Here is a 27943-nt window from a genome sequence, read left to right on the forward strand (position 1 = left end):
CCATTAACCCTGCTGCCGATTCTGTAGATACAAGAAAGCCATCGTGTGTTTGAACCAACACGAAAGCCAAACTGAACCTCGCACCTGCTTTATCTTCACAGTGAGGCCATGCGGTGGACAGTGATGAAAATAGCACGTTTCATTTCAGGCTCATGTTCATACATGCTCATGAACCTGGCTCATTCATGGCTGTTTCTCAGAGTAGAAGTGCAGTGATCACCAAGGCATGATCCTAGGCATCAAAGAGGCATGGATATTCCCATGATATGAATATTAGCCAAGCTAGACAAAGTCAGTGTGCTTTAGATACTGAGACAGCTGCTCTAAAGCTCAGAAATCTTAAGTGCACCTGCTAGCATAGCAGGGAACTTTATGTATGAAAAAGAAGATATATACCCATTCTTTCAGTGTTTCTTTCTCCTCCTTGACTCAGACAAGGCTTAAGCAAAGAGAATGGAATGGGAATCCCTAACATACACTAATTATAATACGGAAAGAAGTTTTGAAACCAGGTTTAAATTTTTTTGGCTTTTGTTGTTTGTTTTCTTCATGAGTCTATTTAATTGATTAGTTTATGCTGTTACCAAAAAAAAAAACAAAAAACAAGAAGCGTATAAGCATATATACAGCAAACAATCTGGAAAATTATGATAAAGCACAAAAAGAAAAATCCAAACCACCCACTACAAGGATATCACCACTGCTAACTTACATATTTCAAGTAATAAATTTAATTTCTATGCTAAGAAGAAAAACAAGTTGAGATCAAGCTGAAGGAATGTCTGAACTTCCTATTTCTTTACTGAACTTATAAGCTCCAAAAAACATTCCTAAAGGTACCATTAAAAAAAAGTTTTAAACATGTAGATGATGAGGTCATCAATGTAGCTGCTTAATTTCCAACCATGTTTCTTTAAAGAGCACGTACCCATGTCCATGTAGGAAAACTCAGATTAGCAATTTAAGAAGAATCAGAAGAAACAAACAAACAATCATTTTCATGTGTCTGTTGGCCATCTGGATGTCTTCTTTGGAAAAGTATCTATTCATGTCTTCTGCCCATTACTTAACTGGATTATTCATTTGGGGGGTGTTGAGTTGTATCAGTTCTTTGTATAGTTTGGATACTAACCCTTTACCCCATATGTTATTTGCAAATATCTTCTCCCCTTCCATAGGTTGCCTTTCACTTTTGTTGATTGTTTCCTTTGTTGTGCAGAAGCTTTTTATTTTGATGAAGTCCCAATAGTTTATTTTTGCTTTTGTTTCCCTTGCCTCAGGAGACCTATCTAGAAGGAAGTTGCTACAGCTGATGTCAAACAGGTTATTGCCTGTGTTCTCTGCTAGAATTTTGATGGTTTCAGGTCCCACAGGGGAGGTGGGGGGCGGGGGCAGATGAGTAAAGCAGGTAATGGGGATAAAGCAGTGCGTGTGTTGTGATGAGCCCTGGGTGCTGTATGGAATTGTGAAATCAATATATTGTACTCCTGAAACTAATATTACACTGCATGTTAGTTAACCGGAATTTAAATAAGAACTTACCTCTCCCCACCCCCCAAAAAATCTTGAAAATTACAAAGTTTAACAAGTCCTATATAAAATATTTTGACGAGGAACAAATTTTGAACTATAAGCTTATTTTTATCATGATACTCAAAGAAACACAGAAGGGAGAAGATGAACATTTACCCAGCAAAATATCCCATTCATGAGACAAATAACTTGTTAGGGAAAAATAAAACAAACACCATTGAAAATTGATTATATTGTGAACTATAAATAAATCCTAAGAAATTACACACAAATAAAGACTGGGGCTCTTATGTTCCACCCATATTTGTTGCTTTTTCTTTTTTATATTCAAAATCATCCGGTTTGTTTTATATTTGGAGCACCATTTACTTGTATACTTATTATTTATCTTGGTTTCCCCATAGAATTTCTAATTGCATTTCTACTTTTCCTTTTGATAAAAATAATCTTCATGTAATTAACCACTTCTCAGTTGTTAACCTTGTGATTTGAATAAAAATATCTACTTTGTTCTTAAAGGCATTTTTATGGAACTCTCTAATTGCATTTTGCATAATTTGTGATGAGTTGTGTATGTGAGACATGATATTTTTATTTCTATGAATTCTTTCTTGAACTGTTTTTTCCTTCCCATGGAAGTCTTCTCACACTTTATGAATACAATATCATATTTATACTATTTTTTAACTAAAGTTGAACATGCACTTAATTTATAAAGATATCCACAGAAGCTAAAACAAAAGACTCAAGTAAGCCCTCTATGTTGTGTCCATATGCTGTTCAAAGTAGGAACATTCAACTCTTCCACAGTCTATTTTGACATTTGTCTCCAAATCTCTAAATAAAATTATTTTACTGCTGTTTCTTGATTTTTTTTCAGCTGAAAAATATCATTTACTGGCTCCTTCTTCAACCTATCCTCCTCGCATCAATACACATACCTTCTCTTGTCCCTGTTTTCTCAATATTGTTTTATCGTAATTCTGCTTGGATATTCAGCATTTACATATTTACGACTATGTCGATACTATTCACAGATGTGCCATAAAGCAAGAAATGTTTCTCAAAACAATTTTGTTTTTCTTGGAGTTAATAACAGTCTTGTCTTAAGTTTGTTCAGGCTGCTATAACAAAATACCATAAACTGGGTAGTTTATAAAGCCCAGAAACTTATTCCTCACAGTTCTGGAGGCTAGCAAGTCCAAGATCAAGGTGCTGGCAGATTCGGTGTCTGGTGGGGAACTGCTCCCTGGCTCACAGATAGTGCTTTTCTCTATAAGCTCACGGGGTAGAAGAGAGGTCTCTGGGGTCTCTTTTTTAAAGGCACTAATCTCACTCATGAGGGCTCTCTCCTCGTGACCTGTTCATCTCCCAAAGACCTCATGTTCAAACCAATCCCTTTGGAGGTTAAGTTCTTAGATCTGAATTTGGAGGGGGGGGGGGCACAAACATTGTCTATAGCAGGGCCCTGGTTTCTTCTTCTACGCACTTACTACTGATTTGTTCCCAACGCCCAACTGTAAGTTTACATTTTCTCCAAACACACACTAACACCTCAGGTATTTATTCCATGATGGTTATCTTCCTGGAAAGACACCTTCTGACACTCTTCTACCTACTCCAACCTGCTCCTACAGCCTACGGCACAACCTTTCCACAATTACCTCTCTTTGCCCTCATCAGATTTTTCTCCCTCTCTATGTCCTGTGGGAGCCTCTAGTGCAGGCCTGGCATATAAATGAGACACTGTTCAGATGGGTTCCTTCTCAGGCCCTGCTCACCTTTCTGGGAGATTTCATCAAATTTATTTTCTTGCTAACTATTGACATCATTTTTAATCATGTAGTAAAGACAATCTGTGAAAGGCCATTTTAATAGACTGAATATTTTATTGTCTTTGTTTAACGGATGCAGTATCTTCCCTGATTTCAGCAAACATTAATGGTAACTTCCTGTCTCTATTTCCTCCAAGTTTCTCATCCAATTGGTTTTATCGCCTATTTTTCATCATGAGAAATGTAAAACAAAACAAAACAAAAAGAGCTGGGTACATGAATTGCTTTGCAGGCCAGGAGTTAGCTATTTTTCCTGAGCATGAACACCACCCACAGGGGAAAGGAGCTGGGACCACACTACAGAGCCTTACACTTCGTGTCCTTTTTTTTTTTTAATTGAAGATCTAAGCTATTTCTAGGTACCCCAGTCTGATACATTTCTAGGTTTGTCACGTTCCAAACTCAAGCCTCTGTCTTCTTTCAGGGTGACACACGAGCTGTCGTGCTGAGGTACAAAGTGAGGGAAGATCTGGAAATCTAACCCCTCCCTCCACTGCCTCCTACTATTTGCAGTTTCCATTGAAAAATCAGCTGTAAATCTTACTTCTACTCCACTGAGCATTATATGTCCTTTTCTCCCCACTATGGTTCATTTTTAAGGTGTTTCTCTTTGCCATTGGTTTTCAGGCTTTCAACCATTATGTGTCTAGATGTGGCTTTATATTATTTATCATTCTTGGTGCTTGCTGAATGTCTAAATCTGATGAATGATGTCTTCAATCATTTCTGTAAAGTGTCAGCAATAATTGCTAAGAATATAGTTACTACTTTGTTTTCTCTCTTTTCCTTTTGAGACTCAAATTATAGGTGAGATCGAATTTTGAACGCAACATGTGTCTCTAACTTTTAACATTTTTTCTGCTAATTCCTCTCCACACCTCAGGCTAGATATTTTCCAGCAACTAAATTCCAGTTTACTATGCTAACTGGATCATCTGTGGGTTTCATTCCATTGCCTGAGTTTACCTAATTTATCTGTCACAGGGTTTTTGCCTTTTCACATTTCTGGAATATTTTGCTGCAAGCCAATTGCAGAGACTCTAAATGATGCTACTTCCACCAAGAAATATTCCTTCAGAGACGGTTGCTTTTTTCCTCTGTAAAGCAGATCTGGAGGGAAAGGGGGGGTGAAGGTAGGGACTAAGCTGAGTCAGGGCTGAGGTGCAATCTGGAGAGATTCAATAAACTTCTGATTCATCTTTGTTTCTAGAGCGTGGACTCTCCAAGTTTTTAGGCAGTAACCTATCGGGTATTTAGTTCCTTGGTCCTTTAAACAAGTGGGAGATTCCTTCTACTCTGTTGTAGCTTAGATCTTCAGCCATAGGACTACCACATTTCGGCAAACATCTTCAGGGGCAGATTGGCCATGTGTTTGAGGCCCATCACATCTTTAATTTGTAGCTATGCTTCTGTGTGCGAGTGAACGTCTGCTGGTTTCTCTCCTTCTGACCAGCAATCTACTGGAGGTCCAACCTTTAGCTGAACCCACACTAGATTTGCCTCCTTTCCCACTTTTCTTGCTCTTGTGAACTTGTAACATTTAAATATTGTCTCTGTTCTCAAAATAATGTGTCAGGAGAGAGCTGAGGTGATCATATTTACTGAATAGCTGTAATATTTTCCTGAATCCCACTGAATATAATATTTGGAATCTCTTTAACGTCATATTGTATTCCTTGGACAATTACCATTTCATCTGAAGTAATTAGTTTTGGTTGTTTTATCTGGCTTTTACCACCATGTTTTGGATTGTGGTATCCTCTGTTCTTAGATATTTCCAAATTTCCAAATAAAGGGTGCTTCGTATCCTTTAAAAAATGTCTTCAAATAGTTTGGTATATATAGATATCTATGTATAGATATAGACATAGATATAGATAAAGATGATAGAGATATAGATATGATTCCATTCCTGGTATTCATAGACTTTTAACCTTTACATATCTTTATTGTCATTTAAATGCTGTTTTAATGGGTGGAGTATCAGTATCACTGTGTCTCCACCTTCCTGAACCAGAAACTGATGGCTGTACTTTTCAGACTACTTTTGATTTCAACGCTCCTTTATCCAAATGATGATTAAAAATTTCCAGAAAAAAAATGTACGTATTTGGACTTCACTTCATACATACCCATACTTAATTTGTTATTAAGTAGAATGCATCTAATAGTGAATATCTGAGTGGGCAAATTACCTCAGTGCCTTCCAGAAAACACATAAACGATAACTGAGTATCCTCCAAAATTGAGAAACAGGGTTGAAAGTCAAGAATTAAACTGTACTTTAGAGTGGGAGAGAGCCAAAGCATAAGATACTCTTAAAAACTGAGAACAAACTGAGGGTGGATGGGGGGTGGCAGGGAGGGGAGGGTGGGTGATGGGTATTGAGGGCACCTTTTGGGATGAGCACTGGGTGTTGTATGGAAACCAATTTGACAATAAATTTCATGTATTGAAAAAAAAAAGAATTAAACTGTACGATCAGCCCATTTCAAATGATAACAGAGATCATATCCTGTCAGTTGAAAGAGGCAAGCCCCTAGGCCAGTAAAAACTGATGCAAACTGGTGAAACATCGTGACCTAATAAAACGGTTACATATAAACTCTAAAAGGTTAGCCATTATGGGGCACCTGGGTAGCTCAGTTGGTTGAGAATCAGATTCTTATTTTCAGCTCGGGTCATGATCCCAGGGTAGTGGGATCAAGTCCCACATCAGGCTCTGCACTGAGCATAGAACCTGCTTGGGACTCTGTCTCTCTCTGTCTCTCTCTGTCTCTCTCTCTCTCAATCTCCTTCTGCCTCTCCCCACCTTCTCTCAAATAAAAATAAAATAAAATAAAATAAAATAAAATAAAATAAAATAAAATAAAATAAAATGTTAGCTATTCAAGAACAACAAACAGAGAGTTTGATAAACATATATTAAACAGGGGCAGTGTCTATCACAGCTCTACCTACATCACTCTACTGAACTGAATCACAGTTACCGAATAAATTCAGGATGCCAAATATTTCATATGCTAAATAATCACCAAATCAGGGTATACCTGGGTGGTTTCAGTCGGTTAAGCGTCCAACTCTTGATTTCAGCTCAGGTCATGACCTCACAGTTCGTGAGTTGATCTCCACGTCAGGCTGTGTCCTAACTGTGGAGCCTGCTTGGGATTCTCTCTCCCCTCTCTCTCTCTGTCCCTCCCTGCTCGCTGGCTCACTCGCTCTCTCTCTCTCTCTCAAAAACAAACAAATAAATTTAATAAAAACCCTGTAAATTAAAAAAAAAAAAAAAAAAAAAAAAAAACAGAATGACCAAATCAGGATTTTCAGTTCAGTCACTGTAGAGAATGGTAGGCCAATGTAACTCATGCGTTTTTCATTTATATTTCTCCCTTGCCATTGATTCTCAGTAAGCCCCTAGGTCACTGGGAGATTCTGCTTCCAGAATACATAATTTCTTACACAAACAAGAAATCCTTTACTTATCTCTGAAACAAAGGGTTCTTCTGGGATGGTGGCTTATCTATTTGTGTCAGCATCTGGGGAGAGGCGCACAAATAAGGAAAAGGAAAGCAGGGCAGAGAATCTAAGCATGACCATCATTCAGCAGTCCTGTCAGGTGCTGGGGCCACTTCTGAAATAGAGGTAGAAATGCATTTTAGATAAATGAAAAGGACCCCTCCGTTTATCTAGCAGCCTACGATTGTCAGGCAGTATTTGCTGTTGGCTCACAGAAACTTCCTGACTTCATTTCGAGAAACTAAAGGATATGTACTCCTAAGAAAAATATTGATGCATCTTCAATTTCGCTTTTGAGCTGCAAGTGGAGCAGAAATTCAGAAACGCATAGGGAAAGTCGTTAAGGACAAAGCCATGCACGATACAACAGAATGCATTCAACAATCAAGCAGACATGCAAACATTTCACTTCGGTGGCAGGGGCAGGTCTTGGCAGGCCAGGTCTAGAGCATCAAGACAAGCCCAAGTAAAATACGCAAACACGCTGAGTGGCACACACACCGTAGTGGGCGCTCTCAGGGCCTCACCCGGCTCTCCTTGCACGACATTGCACCTGTCACTGGCTGCCGTCAGCTTTGGCTGGTACTGGCTCACGGATGCCCCCCTCCCTGCAAACCGCTCTTGGCTGATGAGCGCAACCTCGTTAGAAGACTCATGTGACCGGGGAGCCTGGGTGGCTCAGTCTGTTGAGATTCCGACTTCAGCTCAGGCCGTGATCTCACGGTTCATGAGTTCGAGCCCTATATCGGGCTCTCCGCTGACAGCTCAGAGCCTGCTTCAGATCCTCTGCTCCCTCCCTCTCTGCCTGCTCACGTGCTCGCGTGCGCTCTCTCTCCCTCCCAAAAATACATAAACATTTACAAAGATTTTTTGAAAAAAAGACGACTATGTGACCAACTTCCCCCAGATGCAAAAATCAGTAGCTAGTGATGGAAGGACAAGGGGGAACTGAGTATAAATCATCCCCCTTGCCTCAAAGGGGACCAACTGAGATCCTATCTAGGCTCCAGAATTCCCTTGGGATCAAGTTGACACTAGACTCCAGCTGAGAGCAAATTCCTGCCTAATTCTGTTCTCTGCTATCTTCCTCACTCCCCACCTGCTGAGAACACGCCCTCCATACAGCACAAGCCTATGAATCCCCGTCTCCGACTTCCAGGAAACCCAGTCTAACGTCCAGATAGAAGTTATAATGATAAATTAACAGTTACACTCCCTGTCTGCCAACTGTCTATACGAGTATAGTAAGCAGTAGCAATGAGCACAGTGAGGCAGCCTGTCGGCTGGGGATTAAGAGACTGTCCTCTGGAGCCCAACAGACCCAGATCCAAATCTCAGCTCGGCTACGTACCAGCTGGGCGGGGTTGGTTAAATCGCAGAAACTCTCCAAACACCAACGCCTCCTCCATAAAATATTAAAAACAGTATATAACTTCGGGGTGCCCGGGCGGCTCAGTTGGTGAAGCGTCTGACTCTTGATTTCAGCTCAGGTCACGATCTCACAGTCGTTGAGACCGGCCCTGCTTCCGGCTCCGTGCCGGGTGTGGAGCCTGCTTAAGATTCTCTCTCTCCCTTTCTCTCTGACCCTCTCCCACTCTCTCGCTCTTTCTCAAGAAAAAAAAAAAAAAAGGGAAAAGAAAAAAAATCACGTAACTTCAACCTTAGTGACGTTGAGAGGCTCCCGTTGAGACACTGCATGTGGAGGGCTAAGCACAGAGTTAGAGTGAGGGCCTGCTTTTGCCACAATGACAGAAGAGAAAGAAGTCGAAGGATGGTGCACGTGAGGATTTTAATGCTGAACGGGCCTGCAGGGACAGTCCGGTCCACTCCTCCTCCAGCTCTCCTCTCCACAAGGCACCATGGAGAAACCGAGGTCTGAGGAAGTTACGTGGTTTATTCAAAGTACCCTTGCTTTGTTTTTTACAGAGACGTTAAGAAGCATGAACAAATCTGTGTGTGTGTGACAGAGAAAATGAGAATGACGTGGGTTGGGGGTGGTGGTGGACGGAGAACAGGGAACAGCAGGGGCACCCCCAGCGTCTAGGCCCGTGTTTCCCAGCACCCTCTGGGTGAAAATGCCAACACCTGCCAAGGTCTGAACGCCCCAGTTCTCTGCCTCTTCCTGGGCATGCGAACCACGCGTTCCGCCCCCTTGCAGTTGACTGAGGCCAGGTGACTGAGTGATGGCCGCTGGCATCTGGGCAGAGGGGAGGTGTGCCACTTCTGGGCACGGCCCATAGGATCTCCTTTGCGGGATTTTCCATTCTCCGTTCCATGCCGCCCCTGGAAATGTGGGTCGGAGATGGGGGCACATAAGGCAGAAATCCTGGGCTCCGGGCTCCCGCCGCCCCTACGGTGCACTGTAGTGCAAGTGATGAGGCTCCGTGTGTGTGTCCAGCCCTAAGGACACGGGGCTGTTTGTCGACAGCAGTCAGCTCACCTTCACCGATACTCTGAAACTAGAACACCTAAATCATCCTTATGAAATATGCATAAACGACTATAAATCCTCCAGGAAGTTATGAGAAAGGGAAAGTAAATGGGTAGATAAAACAGTACTCGACAGGGAGCGTTCACCAAGAGGGTGGCTGCAGGAGTTCAGAATTTAAGGACAAAGGTGACCAAGTTCTTCGGTTTCCGACTAGGAAGACCTAGACTAGCAGACCGACTTAGGTCAAGGTCTGCTGGGACCATGAGACATTGCACGTGGACTCCAATTAGAACACATCCACCAGATACTGTCTGAAAAACTCAAAACACAAAACAGAAACAAAACTTTTCACTGCCTCGTATTGCGTTCACTCATTCATTCAGGAAATAAGACATCGAAAACTTCTTATGTACGAGGTGACAGAACAAACCCTTTCTAAAAGGGTCACTTAATAAATATTTTAGGCTTTTCAGGCAGGGCAGTCTCTGTGACAACCGGTCAACCCTGCTATGCGGCAGAAATAGACCGCATCTAAGAGACACTGGTGTGTGCGTGTTCCAATAAACTCTGTGAAGTAGAATCCCAGGTTGGCGGTATGCACGTGAACGGGCGTGGCCATGTTCCAAGGAAACGTTAACTATGAGCCACAAGGGCTGGTTTGCCCACCCCTGAAAGGTTTTAGTAACGCTGATCTCTAGGAGTCCTTCCACTTCTACAGTAGGATGATTTTAGGAACATGTTTGATAAAGAAAGGAAAAATAAAGTTTAGAAACCTGATTTCTGACGACTACAGTAGGGACTGGTTTCTAACTGTCCAATATAAATATAAAATTTGATTGAAAAAAATCAGTCAACATGAATATCTTCTTTGGATAGTTATTCTAAATTATTAAGTAATACGTCATTCTCACACAGAATCCGAAACAGGCTCCAGGCTCCTAGCTGTCAGCACAGAGCCTGACGTGGGGCTTGAACCCACAAAGTGTGAGATGATGACCTGAGCTGAAGTCAGATGCTTAACCAACTGAGCCACCCAGGAGCCCCAGTTGACCGAATTTATTTTTAAATTTAATCGCATATTGACAAAAGGAAACAATTTAAACTCCATAATTCCAGCAGCTTCTTTTAGAAATGGCCACCAAGTTTTCATACATGTGTTTGGTTAAACATATGAAGAACTCTAAAGAGAAAACTTCCTTCAGCACATCAGAGATCTTACAGATTCAATCAAGTGATCTTAACATCACAGACTAGAAAAGCAGCTTCTTCAAAGTATATGGGAGTGAGACAGCAGTTACCCAACACAGGGTTTCAACCTCGGCACCATTAGAACTCAGAGCCACCGTGGTCTTTGTGGAGTGGGGTCAGCCCACCCTACGCATTACGGGATGCTGAGCAGAATTCCTGGCTTCCACCCCACAGATGTGTCTCACCGTTCCCATCAGAGGTGAAAGCCAGAGGTTCTCAGCAGGTTCCGCAGCCCCTAGTTGAGAAACACTGGTTTAGATAACGTCAGGTTGAAAGCCAGTTCCCCAAACTTAAAGATCCAGGAAACAAAGTGAACATCTATGCTAACTTCCAACAGAAATCTCTACCAATATTGACCAGGTAGTCACACACTTAACGGTTTTTAACTAACAACTCACAGAGAGGCAGGTGGCAAATTGGAGCACAGATTTCGATTTTTCTGCTTATTCCAGCAGTTGTGAGTGAGAAACGGGCCGTGAATTCCTTTCCCTCGGTAACAAAACAATATGAAAATGGATTTGGAGCAATTCCCTCAAAGAATATTAGAAAGATGGGGAGCCTAAATGAGCTGCAGTCCTTTGTGCTCTTGGGATGCTGTTCAAGGAGTGTCCACCTCGGGCCATCCCAGGCATCACCCCGGAGGGGCAAATGTTGTCAATTAGTCTTGAGGCCAGCTGCGTTTCTGAATTTCTCAAAAACCTTCTTTGTTCTTAAAAAATAACTGCTGTGATCAAAGCAAGAAGGAAGGTGATCTGAAGAGTTGAGTCTGGCTATCGTGCGAAACACTCACAACGGTGAGCAGCCACGTCTTCGATCACCAAGCCTGACTGGCTTTCAAGATGTCATGGCTAAACTGTACACTCGGTGGCCACAGGGAAACTGATCACAGCCTCTGAGTGGAAAGATGCTTTCTAAATGATATCACATCGATGTCTGGTTCTCTCGACATTGATGAAAACCAGGTTTTCTTTCCTTAAATTAAAAGCAACTCTCGGTCTTGCACTTTAATACAGAAGGTATGCCTGTTTGAAAACGGTAACAAATATTCTGAGTACAGGCATTTTACCTCGTGGTACACCTATATGTGCATATTTCTGTGGTGATGCCAAGGCATTTTCCTCAAGCAGATAATGTTCATCCAGGGTAACAGAAAAAATGTGTCCGACCCAACCCTGGATCGAACCTTTACTGCTTTAGAAACCCCACCAGTGGTGTCTCGCCCTAACTAGAGAGGCAAAGGGAAAGACTGCTTTGAATCCGGGTTCTGTCCAGCCTCCAGACCGCTTTCAGCATCTGGCTTATCAGGCAATCTGACCTTGCTGTGAGTTTTCCCATTCTGAGGCCACCCGATCGAACTCCACTTTCCTCACCAGCGGATCTCGGCACAGTTTCACGAGCCGAGTCACAAGGCATGGCCACGTCCGGATGGACGGTGTGCGGACTCCTGTGTGTAACGCCAGCAGCCTGTTTGGTCCTCCCTTCGCTGCTCAGGGGGAAACAAGACCTGCCCCCCACTTCTCCTCTCACCAAACACCATAAATGGGGATCACCAGTCTGGAGACCACCTTGATCTGAGGAAGCGGGGACTGGGAGGGTGCACGGAGAGGTGTTCACTGTGCCCCCGTTATGGCCGGGGGCTGGGCTGGCTCCTCTGTGTACAGCAGGACGTTGAATTCAGGAATCATTTGTGGGAGACGGTCTCTAGAATTCTGTAACAACCAGCCAACAGAAGGAGAAAAAGGAATATAATCCAGCATCTTCTGTCTTGTTGCTGATCCTAAAACACGATCGAGGCAAGGAGACGAATTCGGGGCAGAGGAAGAGTACAGAGCATTACTGAGCAGACAGGTGGCTGGCGGGTCAGAAAGGAGTGGATCGGAGTCGCCAGTCACGTGTATTGTCCTAGAAGTATGCTTTGGGGTGAGAGGGCACACACGTGTGTTTCTGGATGCCTCTTTCAGCAAGCGTCTCTCATGGCTCTAGTTTCTGGGTTGTGTTCCTTTCCTTCTCTTGAACTGAGGGACGAAAATACCAAGCTTACCTCCACCCCCTAATGCAGAGTTTAAAAAAGTTAAAGAGTGAACATATTACTCGAGACCAAGGCATTAAAACAGACATTTGTCGCGCGTCTACCACCTGCGGGTAATCTAATCTGATGACCCAACACCAAGGAGACAGAAATAGAACGTTCCTCATGACACACAGAGTGAATTTGCATGTGAATCAATGGGTGCTCGTCAGAAACCGAGGCTGTGAGGCTACGAAATGAATCAGAGGGTCACCTGCCCGAAGTGGCTCAGGATGAGTCACAAAGACAGTGTGTCTACCGGGGGACTCAGGATCGGCAGTCTTGTTCTAGATTAAGAAGAGCATGGGGCGAAAGTGTTTACCAGAGAGGACGGCAAAACTAAGTGTTTGCTCAATGCTAGGAAAGAACCTCCAGGTGACAGGTTAGAAAGCTATAAGCAGCGTGACACTGACAGACAAGGTGGAGGCACCCCACGGCGATGGAGAGAGACAGGATCAACGCAGGCAGCCACCAGAGGTGGACCCTGCCGTCATGCAGAGAGGGGCAAGATCAAATGAAGCCTTGTCCGGTGTGAAATAAGGGCTCTCGATGATTCTCAATACCGATGATCTCCACTCTGTGGCAAACTGTTTTCCCCCTCGCCTCAGCTTCCCCACCTTCCATGTTGAAACAATCACTTGCTATCTTTAGTGAGAGACGGAAGGAGGCAATTATTAGCCTGAAATGTTCAAATCAATCCAGGTGATCCTAGTAGAAACTAATATTTCTACGACATAACTGAAGGCTTCCGAGTCATAAATGCCTCTGTACGCATTCTCTGCATATGGAACATCCAACGGGGTAGCACTTGCCCTGCTGCTCTTGAACTGGTGCTCTCTATGTAAAATACCCATGAGATTTTACAGATTTAATCTTAAAAATGTAATATCCCACTGATTTCTCGAAATGAGTACGTATTGAAATAATATTTTTGATAGGAGTCAAGACAAACGTATTATTAGAAATGATTCCCATTTCTTTGTACTTGTTTCAAAATGACTGACCACCAGTTTCAACAAACTACCCGTGAGGCTCACATTATGTTTCTACTGGACGGTGCTGATTATACCACCAATATAGCCCTTTCTTTAGCTGTACACCTCTCTTTTTGGTCACCCTGGGAAATAGTCATTTAAATGACAAGAAATTAGTCACAGAAATCAAGAAGACAACTTTACTGAAGACATGTAAGAAAGAACAGTCTGCCAGCTTCATCACTCTCCATACGGAGTACACAGGAGGCTACTGAGCAGCACAACCACCGCAAAATGTGCATCTTGGACTGTTTTGCACCAACGGCAGAGTGATGTCTGACAGCTGGCACCAGGGCTGTGTCATCAAAGCCACCATTCAGAAAGCCACTGACTTCTTGCCGGGTCCCATGTCAGTAAACTGTGCGCTCTCTCACCAAGGGGTCATGCTGATGGGTTTTCAACCAACAACCTCAACTTGAGTTCCACCAGAAGGCCGTCGCGATGACAGAAAACCATGATGGGAAAAGCAACTTGGTTCCCTCGCCCCCACAGCAACGTCACACACAGCGTCAATGGCAAATGCATCTGTTTATTCCAAAATAGCTAAATTTGCAAGAAAAACACACTGGGCTCTGATAAACCCTTCACCGAAATTCCTGGGTTTGCCCATTAATTATTTTATCACATTTGCTTTATCACTTTCTGCATGCATGTATTGTAATTTTTAAATGATTTCAGGAGTTAGAAAAATGATACCCTTTACTCTTCCTTATCTCAGGTTTGTCCAGAGAACGAGGTCATTCTCCTACATAATCACACTACAGTTATCAAAATCAGAAAATCACCATCAATACATTTCTGCTGCCTATTCTGAAGATGTTAAAATGTTGCCAGTTGTCCCAACGGTGCCCTTTATAGAAGCAAGAAAAAACATTTTATTCTCTTCCAAGATAGAAGTTGGATTGAGTGTTTCGTTTGACTGCATGCCATTTTTTCTCCTTGATGATGGACTAGCTCTTCATTCTTTACGTGCCCTTCATGACCTGGTGATTTTTGAAGAGTAGAGGCCAGTTTTTATAGAATGCCCCTCAGTTTTGGTTTGTGTTCTGGTTCCTCCTGATAAAACTGGTTGGAATAACGAGCATACCTTGCTGTGTCCTTCTCCACGCACTGAATCAGGACACGTTGACTAAGTTCTTCGTCCCATTACTTGGTTATGGTGAGAATGGCTGGGTTTCTTCACCATCAAGTCATAATTTTCCTCTTATAATTAATAAATATCACATAGGTAACTACTTGGAGACTTTATAAATATCTTGGCCATCATCAAAGTCTCAGCCATAAATTTTGGCAGCCGTTGATCATTTTTGCCTGAATCAATTTTTAGTGTGATGGTAACCAAATGATGTCTTAATTAAATCATGCCTTCAATATCTGGCATTTGGTATTTGACAGTAAGGAAGAATGGCCCCTCCTTCTGCCTCATTTGTTTATTCATTCATTTCTTTTCTGATGTTGGTATATTCTCGTTGATTCTTATTCACCGTGTTATAATCTGATACCATCATTATTTAACAATCCATTGTCCCAGATTTCTTCAGTGAGCCCAACGTTCAGTTAGCACCTAGGTCCTTTGGACCTGCCCTCATCATTCTCTGAATATGTCCTGAATTCTGGAAACAACAAGACCTTCTAGGCTTCTCTGAGACTTTTGCTGCCCAGACCCTGGAACCAGCTACTTCTCCAAGAAACTTTAGTTCATTTTAGTGTGTGGTTAAATTTAGAAACCAAGAACTGTATCTTAAATGTGCTCATTGCTACTACGATGACACTCCTTCCAGAACCTTCCAGCCAACAAAACTAGGAAACAAGGAAATGAGAGAGTACGTACATGTAAACAAATATGTGCACACACATCTACACGCACCACTTTTTCCCACACACACATACACAATGCAGCAGACCGTCTATTACACCATGAGAGTCAAAATGAGCATAATATATAGTTCCCACCTATTGAAAGATCTATATTTTTATAAAAGATTCTTCAAAATCAGAGTCTGAAAATGGTATTTTAGTTACACTGCTGATCATTCTGATTTCTTCTTAATACGTTCAAGATTTTCCCAACAAATCAACTCATACAAGGACTTATACACTAAAGAAAAGCAAAACAAAACAAAAGACGTATATGCTAAACTACAGTGGCAAGATCACTCATTGTCTGGTGCGATGAAATGAGTACAATACGAAGTCATCATTTAGCATCATCACTTTTAAAAACAAACACAATTAACATTTGTTGACAAATTGCTATGGCTTCTTCCTTCTGCACATTTTACTCTATTTAATTTTAGGGGCGCCTGGGTGGCGCAGTCGGTTAAGCGTCCGACTTCAGCCAGGTCACGATCTCGCGGTCTGAGGAGTTCGATCCCCGCGTCGGGCTCTGGGCTGATGGCTCGGAGCCTGGAGCCTATTTCCGATTCTGTGTCTCCCTCTCTCTCTGCCCCTCCCCCGTTCATGCTCTGTCTCTCTCTGTCCCCAAAAAAAATAATTTTAGCAGTGACAGCATGGGGAGATGGTGCCTTGTGGCCGTTTCACAGATGAGGAAACCCACAGCTGCTGGGAGGAAGGGAGCTCTATCACAAACCCAGGTCTATCGTCTTCAAAGCCCTTGCGTTTTCACCAAAATTAGCTTTGCTTGTGGGATTGGCTTATTTTGAAGCCCTGGTGAATGAAAGATAGGTCGAATATTAAACCCTAGCTGGGGTGCCTGGCTGGCTAGGTCAGTAGAGCATGCAACTTCCGATGTTGGGGTTGTGAGTTTGAGCCCCACACTGGGCGTGGAGCCTACTTAAAAAAAAAAAAAAAAAAAAACACCCTAGCTCCAAAGTTTCCTGGATGCTCACAAATCCCAGCATTATATGCAGAAGAAATTAACACAAACTCATCTCCAACTACTTCTTAGGGCTCTAGTACAGGAGGGTGACATTACAATTGAAGACCTTTTCCCAAGCTACACATGGCCCAGGAGTAGTTCTAGCACGTTCCATGGGGAGTTCCAGATAGTCGGTGAAAGAGATAGTCATGTCCTAACTCTCCCCTTGTCCAAGGAGACCATGGTTGCCAGACCCTTCTAAAAGCCTGGAGGGCAACAGTGGGCCTTCGTGATTCACATCTGCCTCTAAAATAAATACTCTACTCAGGCAGAAGGATCTGTGTCCTTCTTCAAACTGTAAAAACAGAAGCACGTAAAGTGCATTTGTATCTATCTCCACTTACTCTTTTCTATATATACTCATATTTATTTAATTATAAAAGGTAAAGAGGAAACAAAGATGTTTTCCTAAGGGAACTGACTTTTCCAAAACTATGATGGCTGAATGCAGCAAAATAAATAATCAATGGCCATTCTAACTGGGGGTGGGGGTGGAGTGGGTAAGGGCTCTCCCAGACATTGAGGGGATGTCCTCTGAATTGTCTATCATGTGGTGAAGACTAAATCAGGACGATGCCCATGATAGGAAGGGAGGATGCACAGTAGGAAAAAAGGGCCAATCGGGAATTAAGGCAGGTGACGACTCATATCAGATAGGGTCTGGCAGCCTGACTCGCTGAGGAAGCGAATCTCTGCTCTGGCATGATTAATACCTTTACACACATCTGTCTTCATTCTCTCAAACGGTAAGCTCATTGGGATGGAAAATGAAAGCTTGAGAAAGATAAATCGCACCTACCTGGATCAGAGACAAATCCTCAAGCTGTAACCTGAAGAGGTAGTTTCTACAAAACACAAAAGGAGAGGAGTTTTAATTTTAATAGATTCAAAATATTACAGGTCATCAAAATTATGAGAACAAGGCAAAACAAAGCAATGATTTGGGGCTTTCCAAGAATGCATGTAGCACAGTTGTCCTCACACCTCAGAATTCAGAGAGGCATTCAGTATGTCAGCAGGTTTGAGATTGGCACATTTGAGATTGGCAAGAGAGTTAAGGAATAAGGTGCATGTGTGTGTGTGTGTGTGTGTGTGTGTGTGTGTGTGTGTGTGTGACTACACTGAATCTCAGTTATTAATGGACTCTCTTGATCCATGTGGAATGGACCAAAGGACACAGGCAGTCGATTCTGAAATTGAGTTTAAGTAAGAGAATACAAACCCATTCTATGAGTCTTCATTCTTATGGATCACCTACATTCACCATGATTTATAGTTACAACACATCCTGCTTTGGAATTCAACCACAGTCTGAGTATTACAGTGTTCTGTCTTGCTGGATGCATTTGGTGTGTACAAGTTTAGAAGCATCAACTCGTCGGTCCACAATCAAGGGTGTGAAAGAGTCCCCTCTGGCTGCCCAAGTGTGAGGCAAGAAATCAGAGAAAAGGAAAGGATCTGTCCTGACAATGAAGGGGAAGAACAATGAAATATGCGGTGGCGATCAGCACAGCGGGGGGGCAGAACACAAACATCAGCCACTTTAGGCTTTGGACTCTACTGCTGTAGGTTTAGAAACAAATTGGCCTCCTCCTGCGAGTTGCTTTGGCCTCTGACTCAAATCATGAATGCCCCCTTAATGAGGAGCTGGTGCAGGGAGAGCCACGCTCCAGGGACTATGGAGGAGAAAGTTAGCCCCGGTGTAAACAGTAATGGCAGGAGACCTGGCACCCAACAGACAGACCCTACGAAGGCACGAGTGCAGGACGGGTCTCTAAGAAGCTATTGTTTTGGGGAGCCTGAGTGGCTCGGTCCGTTGAGCCTCTGACTTGATTTCAGCTCAAGTCATGATCCCAGGGTCCTGGGATGGAGCCCCATGTCTGGCTCGATGCTGAGCATGGTGCCTGCTTAAGATCTCCTTCTCTCTCCTCTTCCCCTCTCCCCTGCTCTCACTCTCTCTTTATTTTTATATATATATATATATATATATATATATATATATATATATATATGTATATATATATATAATTTAAAAAAGAAGCTATCATTTTACATAACGGGCTGGCCCGACCAAGGTTATTTCCATGGAACTAAGAGATTAACAGGTTTCTCAACACCAGCAAGAAACTCAAGTAGATTATTTTCACTATTTGGAGAGATGGGTAGATGTCTGAAGTGGACACATGCTGTCCTAGTGGAAGTGGCAAGTGACGGCCAAGGCAGGACAATGGGCATGACCTTGAGAGGACCAAGAAGCATCCCTACTGAGCGGCCAGACATGGGAAGACAAAGCCAATAGAGAGGCTGAGGGCTAGTAGCCTGTGCGTGCACACCGTTTGGAACAAGCAAAAGGATGAGCTCACTGGTAGAGCTGTCTCCGCGTCCCCGGCATCGCCCCTTGGTCACTCTGCCGTCTTAGAGTCTGCCCCCCACCGCCATCTTGCACGGCGCCACCGCCATCTTGCACGGCGCCACCGCCATCTTGCACGGCGTGGAAGTTGCCTCCTCCAAACCACTTAAGTGGCCTCTTCACCACACCCTTTCCAACATCCAATTTAACCTATGAAATAATGCCAGAGAAGCTCCCAGAAAACACTGCGTGGCCCAGGCCACCTCCGCCACAAGGCCATTTGGGGAACACTTGCCCTCTCTTTTATGGCAGATGGATCAGAGCCCTCCGCGCAGACCCAGATTAAGGATGACTTTGACAAGGCAGTGCGACAACAGGTCTATTTTTATTTAGTCGGGCAGCATGCGGAGGCCAGGTTTCCACCAGAAACATCTCCCTGCAGGGGGAGGAACGGGAGCCCAGCGCGCGCAGAAGAGGGCAGTTGAGCTGCCGAGGAAACACCACTGGAGGCTGCTAGCATTTGAAGATTTGCCATCCTTCACCCGATGTGACACAGAGGCCGGCGTGACTCCTCCCAGGGAAGTTAGCAATCTAGACACACGCACAGATCAGTTTTCCAGATGAGAGGCTTACAAGTGGCACCACCAGCAATTACTGGCCACTCATCGCCTTCATGGGCACGGTGGCTCCCTACCCTCACCCCCGGCTCCTAATTGGCTTCCTGCCTGCAGGATGCTGCCGGCCATCACCGCGCAGTGACCACGGGAGCCAGAAGGATACTTGTGCGAAAGCCAAAGCTGTGCCAGGACACAACCTTGTGAGGGAAGCTTAAGCACCCCATGCCTGGGTGCTCTCATCTGTAAAATGGGGCCCATACTCCTACCTATGCCCTGCGGCTGTAGCGAGGGTTACCTCCAAGGAAAGCACTGAGGATGGCTCCTGATCCATTGCAAGCAGTCGATCAATCGTGGCCACACGCAGACAGTTTATGGAAAATACTGAAATTTCCAGACCCATTGCAATTCTCAGCAGATTCCCCATTGCACAGGAAAGGAACGAGAGCCGCTCTCCAGCCATTTCCGGTTTCCGGCGGAAGCCAGCCTGACTGTGCGTTCAGGTGCGTGGGGGCATTGTCTGCAGGGACAGTACAGCACTATTGGGTTTTCAGATTTATAGCGTCGTGGTTCTGGGACCCAGTCACCACATTTTTCCACTCACTAGCTCTTTTAAGAAAGACTTTTTCTGTAAATATTTCCAGTAAAAGAAATTGTTCATATTTTTAGTCAATTAATTACCTAAGGGGTCTGATGAGGCTGAAAGGCCACCTCTCTCTCAAGCCTCTCATAAACCCACCCCCATCTTTCTCTCTCTCTCTCTCTCTCACCCACCCACACACACATACACACCCACATCTAAATCTGGGAACTTTCTAGAAAGGCACTTCTCATACACAACGAGCTGGAAGTGCCTTCACACCACTGAGGAAAGAAGATGGTGGTGTCCACATGCTCCGTAGAGCTCCGGGCAGGACAACTGGAGAGAAAAGTTCAAAGTCCTCCATTTTGGGTCGGAGGACATACAGAGAATATTCTCGGAAACCCCTCAGTGCCCTTTTCAGGTGCTGTCCACGAGGGAAGGGTTATAGCATGAATGTTTGGATCTCCCCCAAATTCTTATGTTGAAACCCTAACCCCCAAAGGGGATGGTGTTAGGAGGCAAAGCTTTGGGGAGGTGATTAGGTCATGAGGATGGCCGCCCTCGTACAAGAAGCTCCAGAAATGCTTCACCTCTTCGACCATGTGAGGGCACAGGGAGACAGTGGCCAATCTGTAACCCAGAACCCAGCCATGCTCCCTGACCTTGGACTTCCATCCTCTAGAACCAGGAGATATAAATCTCTGCTGTTTATAAGCCACCCAAGTCTGTAGAGTTCTGTTCTAGTGGCCCCAACAGACCAAGACAGGAAGACACGGACTTATGATAAGAAACATGCCACGTTCTCGGGCCACATCTCCCCAAGCAAAAACTTAACTCTGCTGAGGATCCTTTTTCTGCCTGGCACGTCCCAGTACACAAAGGTGCCCCTCCCCGCCCCACCATTGCTAGTGAATTTCAACCCTGTACTTTTACTCCCCTGAATACCTGAGAGCTGTGGTGCCCTCACAACCATTTCATCAGCGATAAATCAGGGTGCTGGAGACATTCAACAGGTGAACAGAGAGGAAGGGGACAGAGAAAGAGCCACAGTGCTCAGGCTACCCATGCCAGCACCCCAGGGAAGAGAAGAATCAAAGGAGACTGAAACGTTTCCTTTGGTATGTTCTAGGTTACAAGATGCAAACTGGTGATTTTTAAAACCATCCTCTGTTTTTTTTTTTTTAACCTAAAAAAACCCCAAAGAACAGAGGATCCAAGAATTCTAAAGCTGAGCCATCCTTAGAGTGTATCTACCTTCAATCTGTCCATGAGGAAACTTCTGCAAATAAAGAGGCGCAGGGTGATTTATTCAAGACTATTAGGATCAGATAAAGTCCCAACATTAGAATCAGAACCTCTCAGACCATGCTGTCCCTTGGCCCCTGTGCCACACAGCTTCACCAGTCAGTCATCCCATGTCACTTTCCGAGTTTCATGGGCACACCCCCCCAACACACGCACATACACAGAAACACACAGTAATAGTTCTTAGAGTACAACTATTTTATGTCTTCATTGTTCATTCGCAGGCACATTTACGTATCATTTTGAGACCATTCTGGTCTTAACACTACTAATGGCTGTCTTTTGATTCTAGGTAATTGATTCTCACCTCTGGGACTCATTTCTGACTGTGACATATGTCTCCCCATTAAGCGAACATGTCAACCCTACTGGTCTGGCTCATTAAATGGTGTCTCCTTTCTCCCTCCTTATTTCTCACAGTTTTTTTCCTGAAACTGCCTGCCCATACTTTTTTTTTTTTTAACTTTTTTAATGTTTATTCATTTTTGAGAGACAGAGCATGAGTAGGAGAGGGGCAGAGAGGGAGGGAGACACAGCATCCGAAGCAGGCTCCAGGCTCTGAGCTGTCAGCCCAGAGCCCGATGCGGGGCTCAAACCCACGAGCCATGAGATCGTGACCTGAGCTGAAGTTGGATGCTTAACCGACTGAGCCACCCAGGCACCCCTGCCCATACTTAAGAGTGCCCATGTTTCTTCATTTATAACATGAGAGAGCTAAACTATACCATCTGTCAGTATTTTTAAGTAACACAAATCCCTAAAAGACTGTAACCCTTTTCAGATATGAAATGGCCAAGGGAGTTGAATGAATTTGTGACCAATCGAATAAAAGACTTGTCGCCCTGACGTATTTCAACAAATTCCTGAGAAATACTTTTTTGAGTGTTTTTTATTTTTTTGCAACCAAGTACCATATTGCAAAATAATTTTAAATAAAAACTCAGCATGTAAAAGAGGAAGGATAGTTCTTCATTAATGAAAATTCATCCAACAAAGTACTCACACATAATATTTGTTCATCATAGTTGATTAAAGTGACTTAAAATTTTTGAAACTAGAATTACGGGAAATATGTATTGATAACCTTGTACAACCTTTGTGGCGGTTGGTCGGTTACATTTTTGTTGTTACTTTTTGTTTGATTTCGGAGACAAAGAATTGGTAAGGGCTTACAAATATTTGTTGAATGATTGTGATCTACACAAAATCCAGGTAGGCAACTTAATGCCTTCTTGGACCTTTCCATATTAGAAATATATAATATGACACATCTCAGTATTCACTTTCTCTATCATGATTTTCAACGATTTTAAAAATGTTTTTAAGAAATGAAATATAAATGAAACATTTGTGGAATTCCCCAATCACCTCCCTGGAACTTGAGAATCTGACAAAACACAGTGTGGATTCTACTATTCTCAAATGCCTTTCCTCAAACTATTCGGTTCCAAGTATAGCTTGAAGTCCATTTTTGCTACTGGACAAATTCCAACACAGCTAGCAACAAGAGGGACCCGAAATCTCCCAAGACAGCTTGATCCATCACAGTTTGGGTCAGCGACCTACGAAGCTAAAGATTACAAAAAGAAAGAAAATCTTCTAAAGGGAATAAAAAATTGATATTCCCAGATGTTGGGCCACTCACACACTAAAGCAAGATCTATGGTCCTCTGTAAGTGGCTGTTCTCCGGGGCATTCCAGAAGGGGCAACCACTTTATCTTGCACTCGTGAGCACACCGAGGAGGGAAAACAATATATGTGAGGTTCACGAGAAAGGCTACCAACCTTTCCAACATGAAGGGGTAATGATTCTGGCATCCAGCCAACAGGGAATGCTAACCAAATGTTTCATATCGGGTCAGTTTCTCTAGGAGGGCAAAGCTCTGAGCAACCCAAAGCATTTAAGTGGTTTCATTCATCATCATAACACCCTGGGAGATGTAAATAGGTAGTAATAAGGAATATCACCATTCTACAGGGACAAAGGCAGTGGTGCAACAGGTTAAGGGATTAGAATTTTTTAGAATGCATCAGTTGTACAGCTTAGGAGAACTAGTCTGTATTTCCATCCCCCCCCCCCCATTCCAGAAGTACCAAGCAAGAGTTTACCACGCTGGAAAGGTTCAGTTTTACGATGATAGTAAATGAAAGTATGCGTTTTTCTTCCCTTGGTATGGATCTCCTTTTTTTTTTTTTTTTTTTCAAATGTCTTGGAATAAAATTTGACATTGCTCATTCACATGTAATAACCGTATTACTTTGAGGAGTAATAATGTATGAGGGATACATAGATCCAACAGACTGAATAATTCAAATCACAAAGCCATTAAATTTGGCAGACACAACTTGACAGTTTCCCCACTAGACATCTGAACGCGTTTTCTCCCTCCTCACTGGAGTTGATTTCTTATTGATTGTAGGATTGCATAACCCATTCCCGCGTCCTATCATATCCCCCAGTGGCCTATTAGCAACAAATCACTAAGCACAACAACATATCCTCTGAGGGAGCAGTGCGGGCCGTAATAGACGAAGTTCATTTGTGTCTTCATGTAAAGTAATAAAATTCAGCCAGCATTAAAGAAAAGGTTGAGCCATCATGAGCATATTAACTAAATGACTCATTTTATCTAGAGACACTATAAAACTTAACTCTGACCTCCATTAATTATGAAAGACACAGGTGTTTTAAAATGACATTCTCTTAGAATAACTCAATTGGTCTCTGATGAATATAGCTATAAAATCAAAGAGGAAAACTCCAGGTTCTTATTGAACATGGAAGTTAGAGGCTTGCTCATAATGGAGGAGGAGAAGGCCAAATAATTAAGACAGACAGATACGCATTTGGCACGAAAAGAAAATGGAGACAGAACAGCAAGCTAATCTATCAAATGTGTTTTGAACAATGGGGGTAGTGACTTCTCTTTCTGTTTAACAGAAGTTCAGACCGTGGTCGATCATGAAACCATATGAACACAAAACACACGCTGTGGAGCAGCTATCACCATGTGAGTAAATCTGAGAGCTGACGTCAACTGAAAGGCCAGTCTCACCTGTACCTGGGTCAGCTTCTTCCTACCCGATTTCTCTTTGCTGCAGGACTTCCCCGTCATCAATAGGCGACTGCGCAGAGCTTGAAATAGCCACGCCCTCCATCACACCCACATTTTCCACTGCACTGACAGATTTGACTATTAAAATGTAAGTTTCTGATTTTGAAACTAAGGAAAAGTAACACCTGTATCCTTTAAGGCACAAGATGTTTCTATAAAAAATTATTTTAATGATCTGAATGTCAGTATTTAATGTATCAATCATATCAGTAACGTCAAAGCATCTGAAGATTTAATTTCATCCTGGAACCAATTCTGTAATTGCTGTTCCAGAGATTTTCATGATGCTGGTTGACTCCAAACGGATTCCAGGAGCCTTTGTTTTTTCTGCGGTTATAACCATTCCAACCATATCTCTTTCATATGTTTTATCCACAAGTTTTGGGGCATTTAATTAATTTTTTGAATTACCAAACTATTGCAAATAGATAACAACTATTTAGTTGGATCACATTTAGATCATAGTTTGTGAATAATACAGTCATGCTTATAAGCTACCTCTTCAGTCAAAATCTTTGCTACCCTCCTCTAAAATCATGACTATATGTACTTTGGGCTATGAAAATTTTAAGATAATTTTGATTTTATTATTGTTGGTATTACCATATGTGTCCAGTACAAACTCCCCCAAAATTGTATTGGCTTCTATTATCCCATTCCTTATCCCCAAAAAGTTATTTCAAACCTTTCGAAAGTCTTGGTTATTAAAAATGTTCCAAAAGAACACATCAGAACCAGGAATAAATCATTTTAATAGCACTCTTGTATGTTTAGACACCAAGATTGAAAGGCACAGAAATAGATGGAGAGCTTCTTGTTTTTTGCAAGTAAAATAAAATCACAAAGATGAATTCTGAATGGGGTACAGTGATTAAGACCAACGCTGTTAGCAAACTGCAGCGATATAAAACCAGAAAAACCTTTTCCCATAAGCACATCTAGGGTCATAGTTATTAGTCAATATTGTTAATAATCACACCGATAATTTAAATTTTACTGTGCTCTAAATATTACTTGCTTTGAGGATTACAGACCATGACTTTTGCTGCTCCAGATTTAACTCACAACTTCTGCTTTTGTGGGTCCGCTGGGTACTTGACTTGTTCCCTCCTATTTTTCAGTTAATAGAGATCATATTTCATTTGAAAAAATACCAAGTGACCTATCGTAGGATTCCTTTAACCCTGTTTCCTTAGGAATGTCCACTCCTCAAGTGATCTCCATATACAATTCTTTTTCTGGGTTAGCTTCAGAGTTAGCAAAAGCCGAGCCGTTTTGTGTTTGTTTCAGTTTTGTTTTCATGGATCTTCAAATAATCAAAGAATTGCAGCTCAGTCCCCACATGCTCAGGGCTAGCTACGGCCATCACGGCAAGCCACGCTCCCGAGTCTTGCTCCAAATCTCCCCTTTGACTCTTGCCCTCTACCTTTCCAACTGGGGTCACCATCAATCACTGTCAAACTCAGCTCTGAAATAGGTCTCAAATCTCTCCTCCCCATTTCCACCATCACTGCCTAAGTGTAAGTTCTTTCTACTGTCACCTGATCCACAGCCAAGTGCTGTTCCTATCTCCAAATTGTTCAAAATCGAGCAGACTCTGCACACAATATGGAAGAAATATCTTCTTCAATGCAAATCTGAGCATATAAATAGGCAGACTGAAAAATCTCCCAAGCTCCTAATGCCTTTAGCAGAAGCTCTCAAATTTGCCAGGCCAGGAGATCATCAGAAACTTGATTAAAGCAAAGATTCCAACGTTACTTCCATAAAGTCTAACGCTGATGAGCTGGAGAGGCCTGGGCATCTGTGCTCTTGTGAGGCCTCTTAGGCAACTCTCATGACAGCCAGATTTGGAATCACTGGTCTGGAAGATTAAGTCCACTCTGTTCCACAATCTGACCCTACCTAAAGCTCCTGCTTCACCTGCAATAACTCCCCCCCTCAGCCAACTGGTCACCAACTGGTCCAGTCAAGCTTAACTCTTCTCAGCCTCATCGGGATCTCGGACTTTCCCCGAGGTATGGTCTTTCTGGCAAGAAGACTCTTCCATCTGCCAGACTCGTAATGCGTCTCCAAGGCTCACTTGAAAAAGCACCTTCTCCATGCACCATGTTCACCCCCCAAAACCGTCATGTTTCTTTTTTCTTAGGGTTTCTACAGCCCTTTACCCAGGCTTCCCTGGGAGAATTTAATTGCTTGTGTTCCCCCCACAACTGTTAGGTCAAGAGTCAGCAAACTGGTCTTTAAGGGCCAGACAGCAAATGCTTTGCCTTCATGGATGGTCTCAGTTGATACAACTCATCTCTGTAGGTAAAGTTCAAAAGCAGCCCTAGGAAATATGCAACTGAATGGTGTGGCTGTGCCCCAGGAAAACTTTATTTACAAAAACAGGAGACCAACGACAGAGCCTCAGCTTGCCAACCGGGCACTAGGTTTGTGCCAGGCTACGAAGTCTTCGTCAGGTAGAGACTAGGCTTCGTCTTTGTTTCCCCAGTGCCTTAGATACTTCCTGGCATAAAGTAGGTTCCATAAATATTTGATGAATGAAGAGTCATGAAAGGTAACTAAGTGAACTAATAAACTCTGATGGACCCTATGTGGGACTGGCTGGGAGCAAAGCTCTCAATGCTCCAACACCGTATAGCACACCTATACACCCAAAGTAAAGAGGCTGATTAATTTTTATTACACTGCTTTGTTGACTCATTCATGCATTTTGGGAAAAAAAGGACTTTATAACTAAATAAATAACTATGCCGCTAGACTTATCTGCTCACCAGTTCCAGCAGAGAAGGAAAGTGTAGAGATTATTCTGTTTTTTACAACAGCAAAAGGAACACAGTGTGCAGAAGTCTTTCCCCCAAGAGTTTCTGTAGACCACCTGTTTGTTAAAAGCTCACACTCCTGGACCCTTTCCAACTCACTGAATCAGCAGAGCTGGGAACAGGGGACAGAGGAAACTTCACTTTGAATGAACACACCCCCGCCCCCGGGGTACTTAGGTACGCTGATGTCTGGCAAATACTGGACAAAAGGTAACAAAGCCAGCAGAAAAGGAGTGGGACTTTTTAACACAGATCAGGTTAATTAACCAAATGGACCCTATTGGAAGATTAATAGGTATGAGAAGGAGGAAGATAGGCAAAGAGAATCCTAAGAGAAACGCACATCTATAAATCGAGTGCCAACACTGAGAAGGAAAATGATAGAGAAGAGAAAATATTTAAATGATAAACTAACAGCTGAATAAAAAATTCCAGACCACGAGCAGGAATGAAAAGCACCATCCTTTTTTTTTTTTTTATCACCTGCTATTTTTCCTAAATCATAATTAATATAAATACAATGTAAACATCATTGCTACCCTGGGATTCTTTGCACTACGGGGGTCTATTGCTTTTGGATTCACTCCTAACTGCTGACTTGATTCC

General features: G+C 43.0%; 1 protein-coding gene across 10 annotated transcripts in view; it reads right to left on the reverse strand.

Annotated features, from left to right (window-relative positions):
• The window catches only part of SEMA5A (semaphorin 5A), a 482459-nt gene that overhangs the window by 229527 nt on the left and 224989 nt on the right, over window positions 1–27943 (reverse strand). For all 10 annotated transcript variants that reach the window (XM_086675940.1, XM_086675881.1, XM_086675888.1 and 7 more), the window contains one exon: window positions 17343–17388. In XM_086675940.1, coding sequence (XP_086532066.1) covers window positions 17343–17388 — 46 coding nt within the window. The remainder of the gene's footprint in view (window positions 1–17342; window positions 17389–27943) is intronic.

This window comes from Puma concolor, chromosome A1 (assembly GCF_028749965.1).
Source record: "Puma concolor isolate L17-30 chromosome A1, mPumCon1.1.hap2, whole genome shotgun sequence".
NCBI lineage: Eukaryota > Metazoa > Chordata > Mammalia > Carnivora > Felidae > Puma > Puma concolor.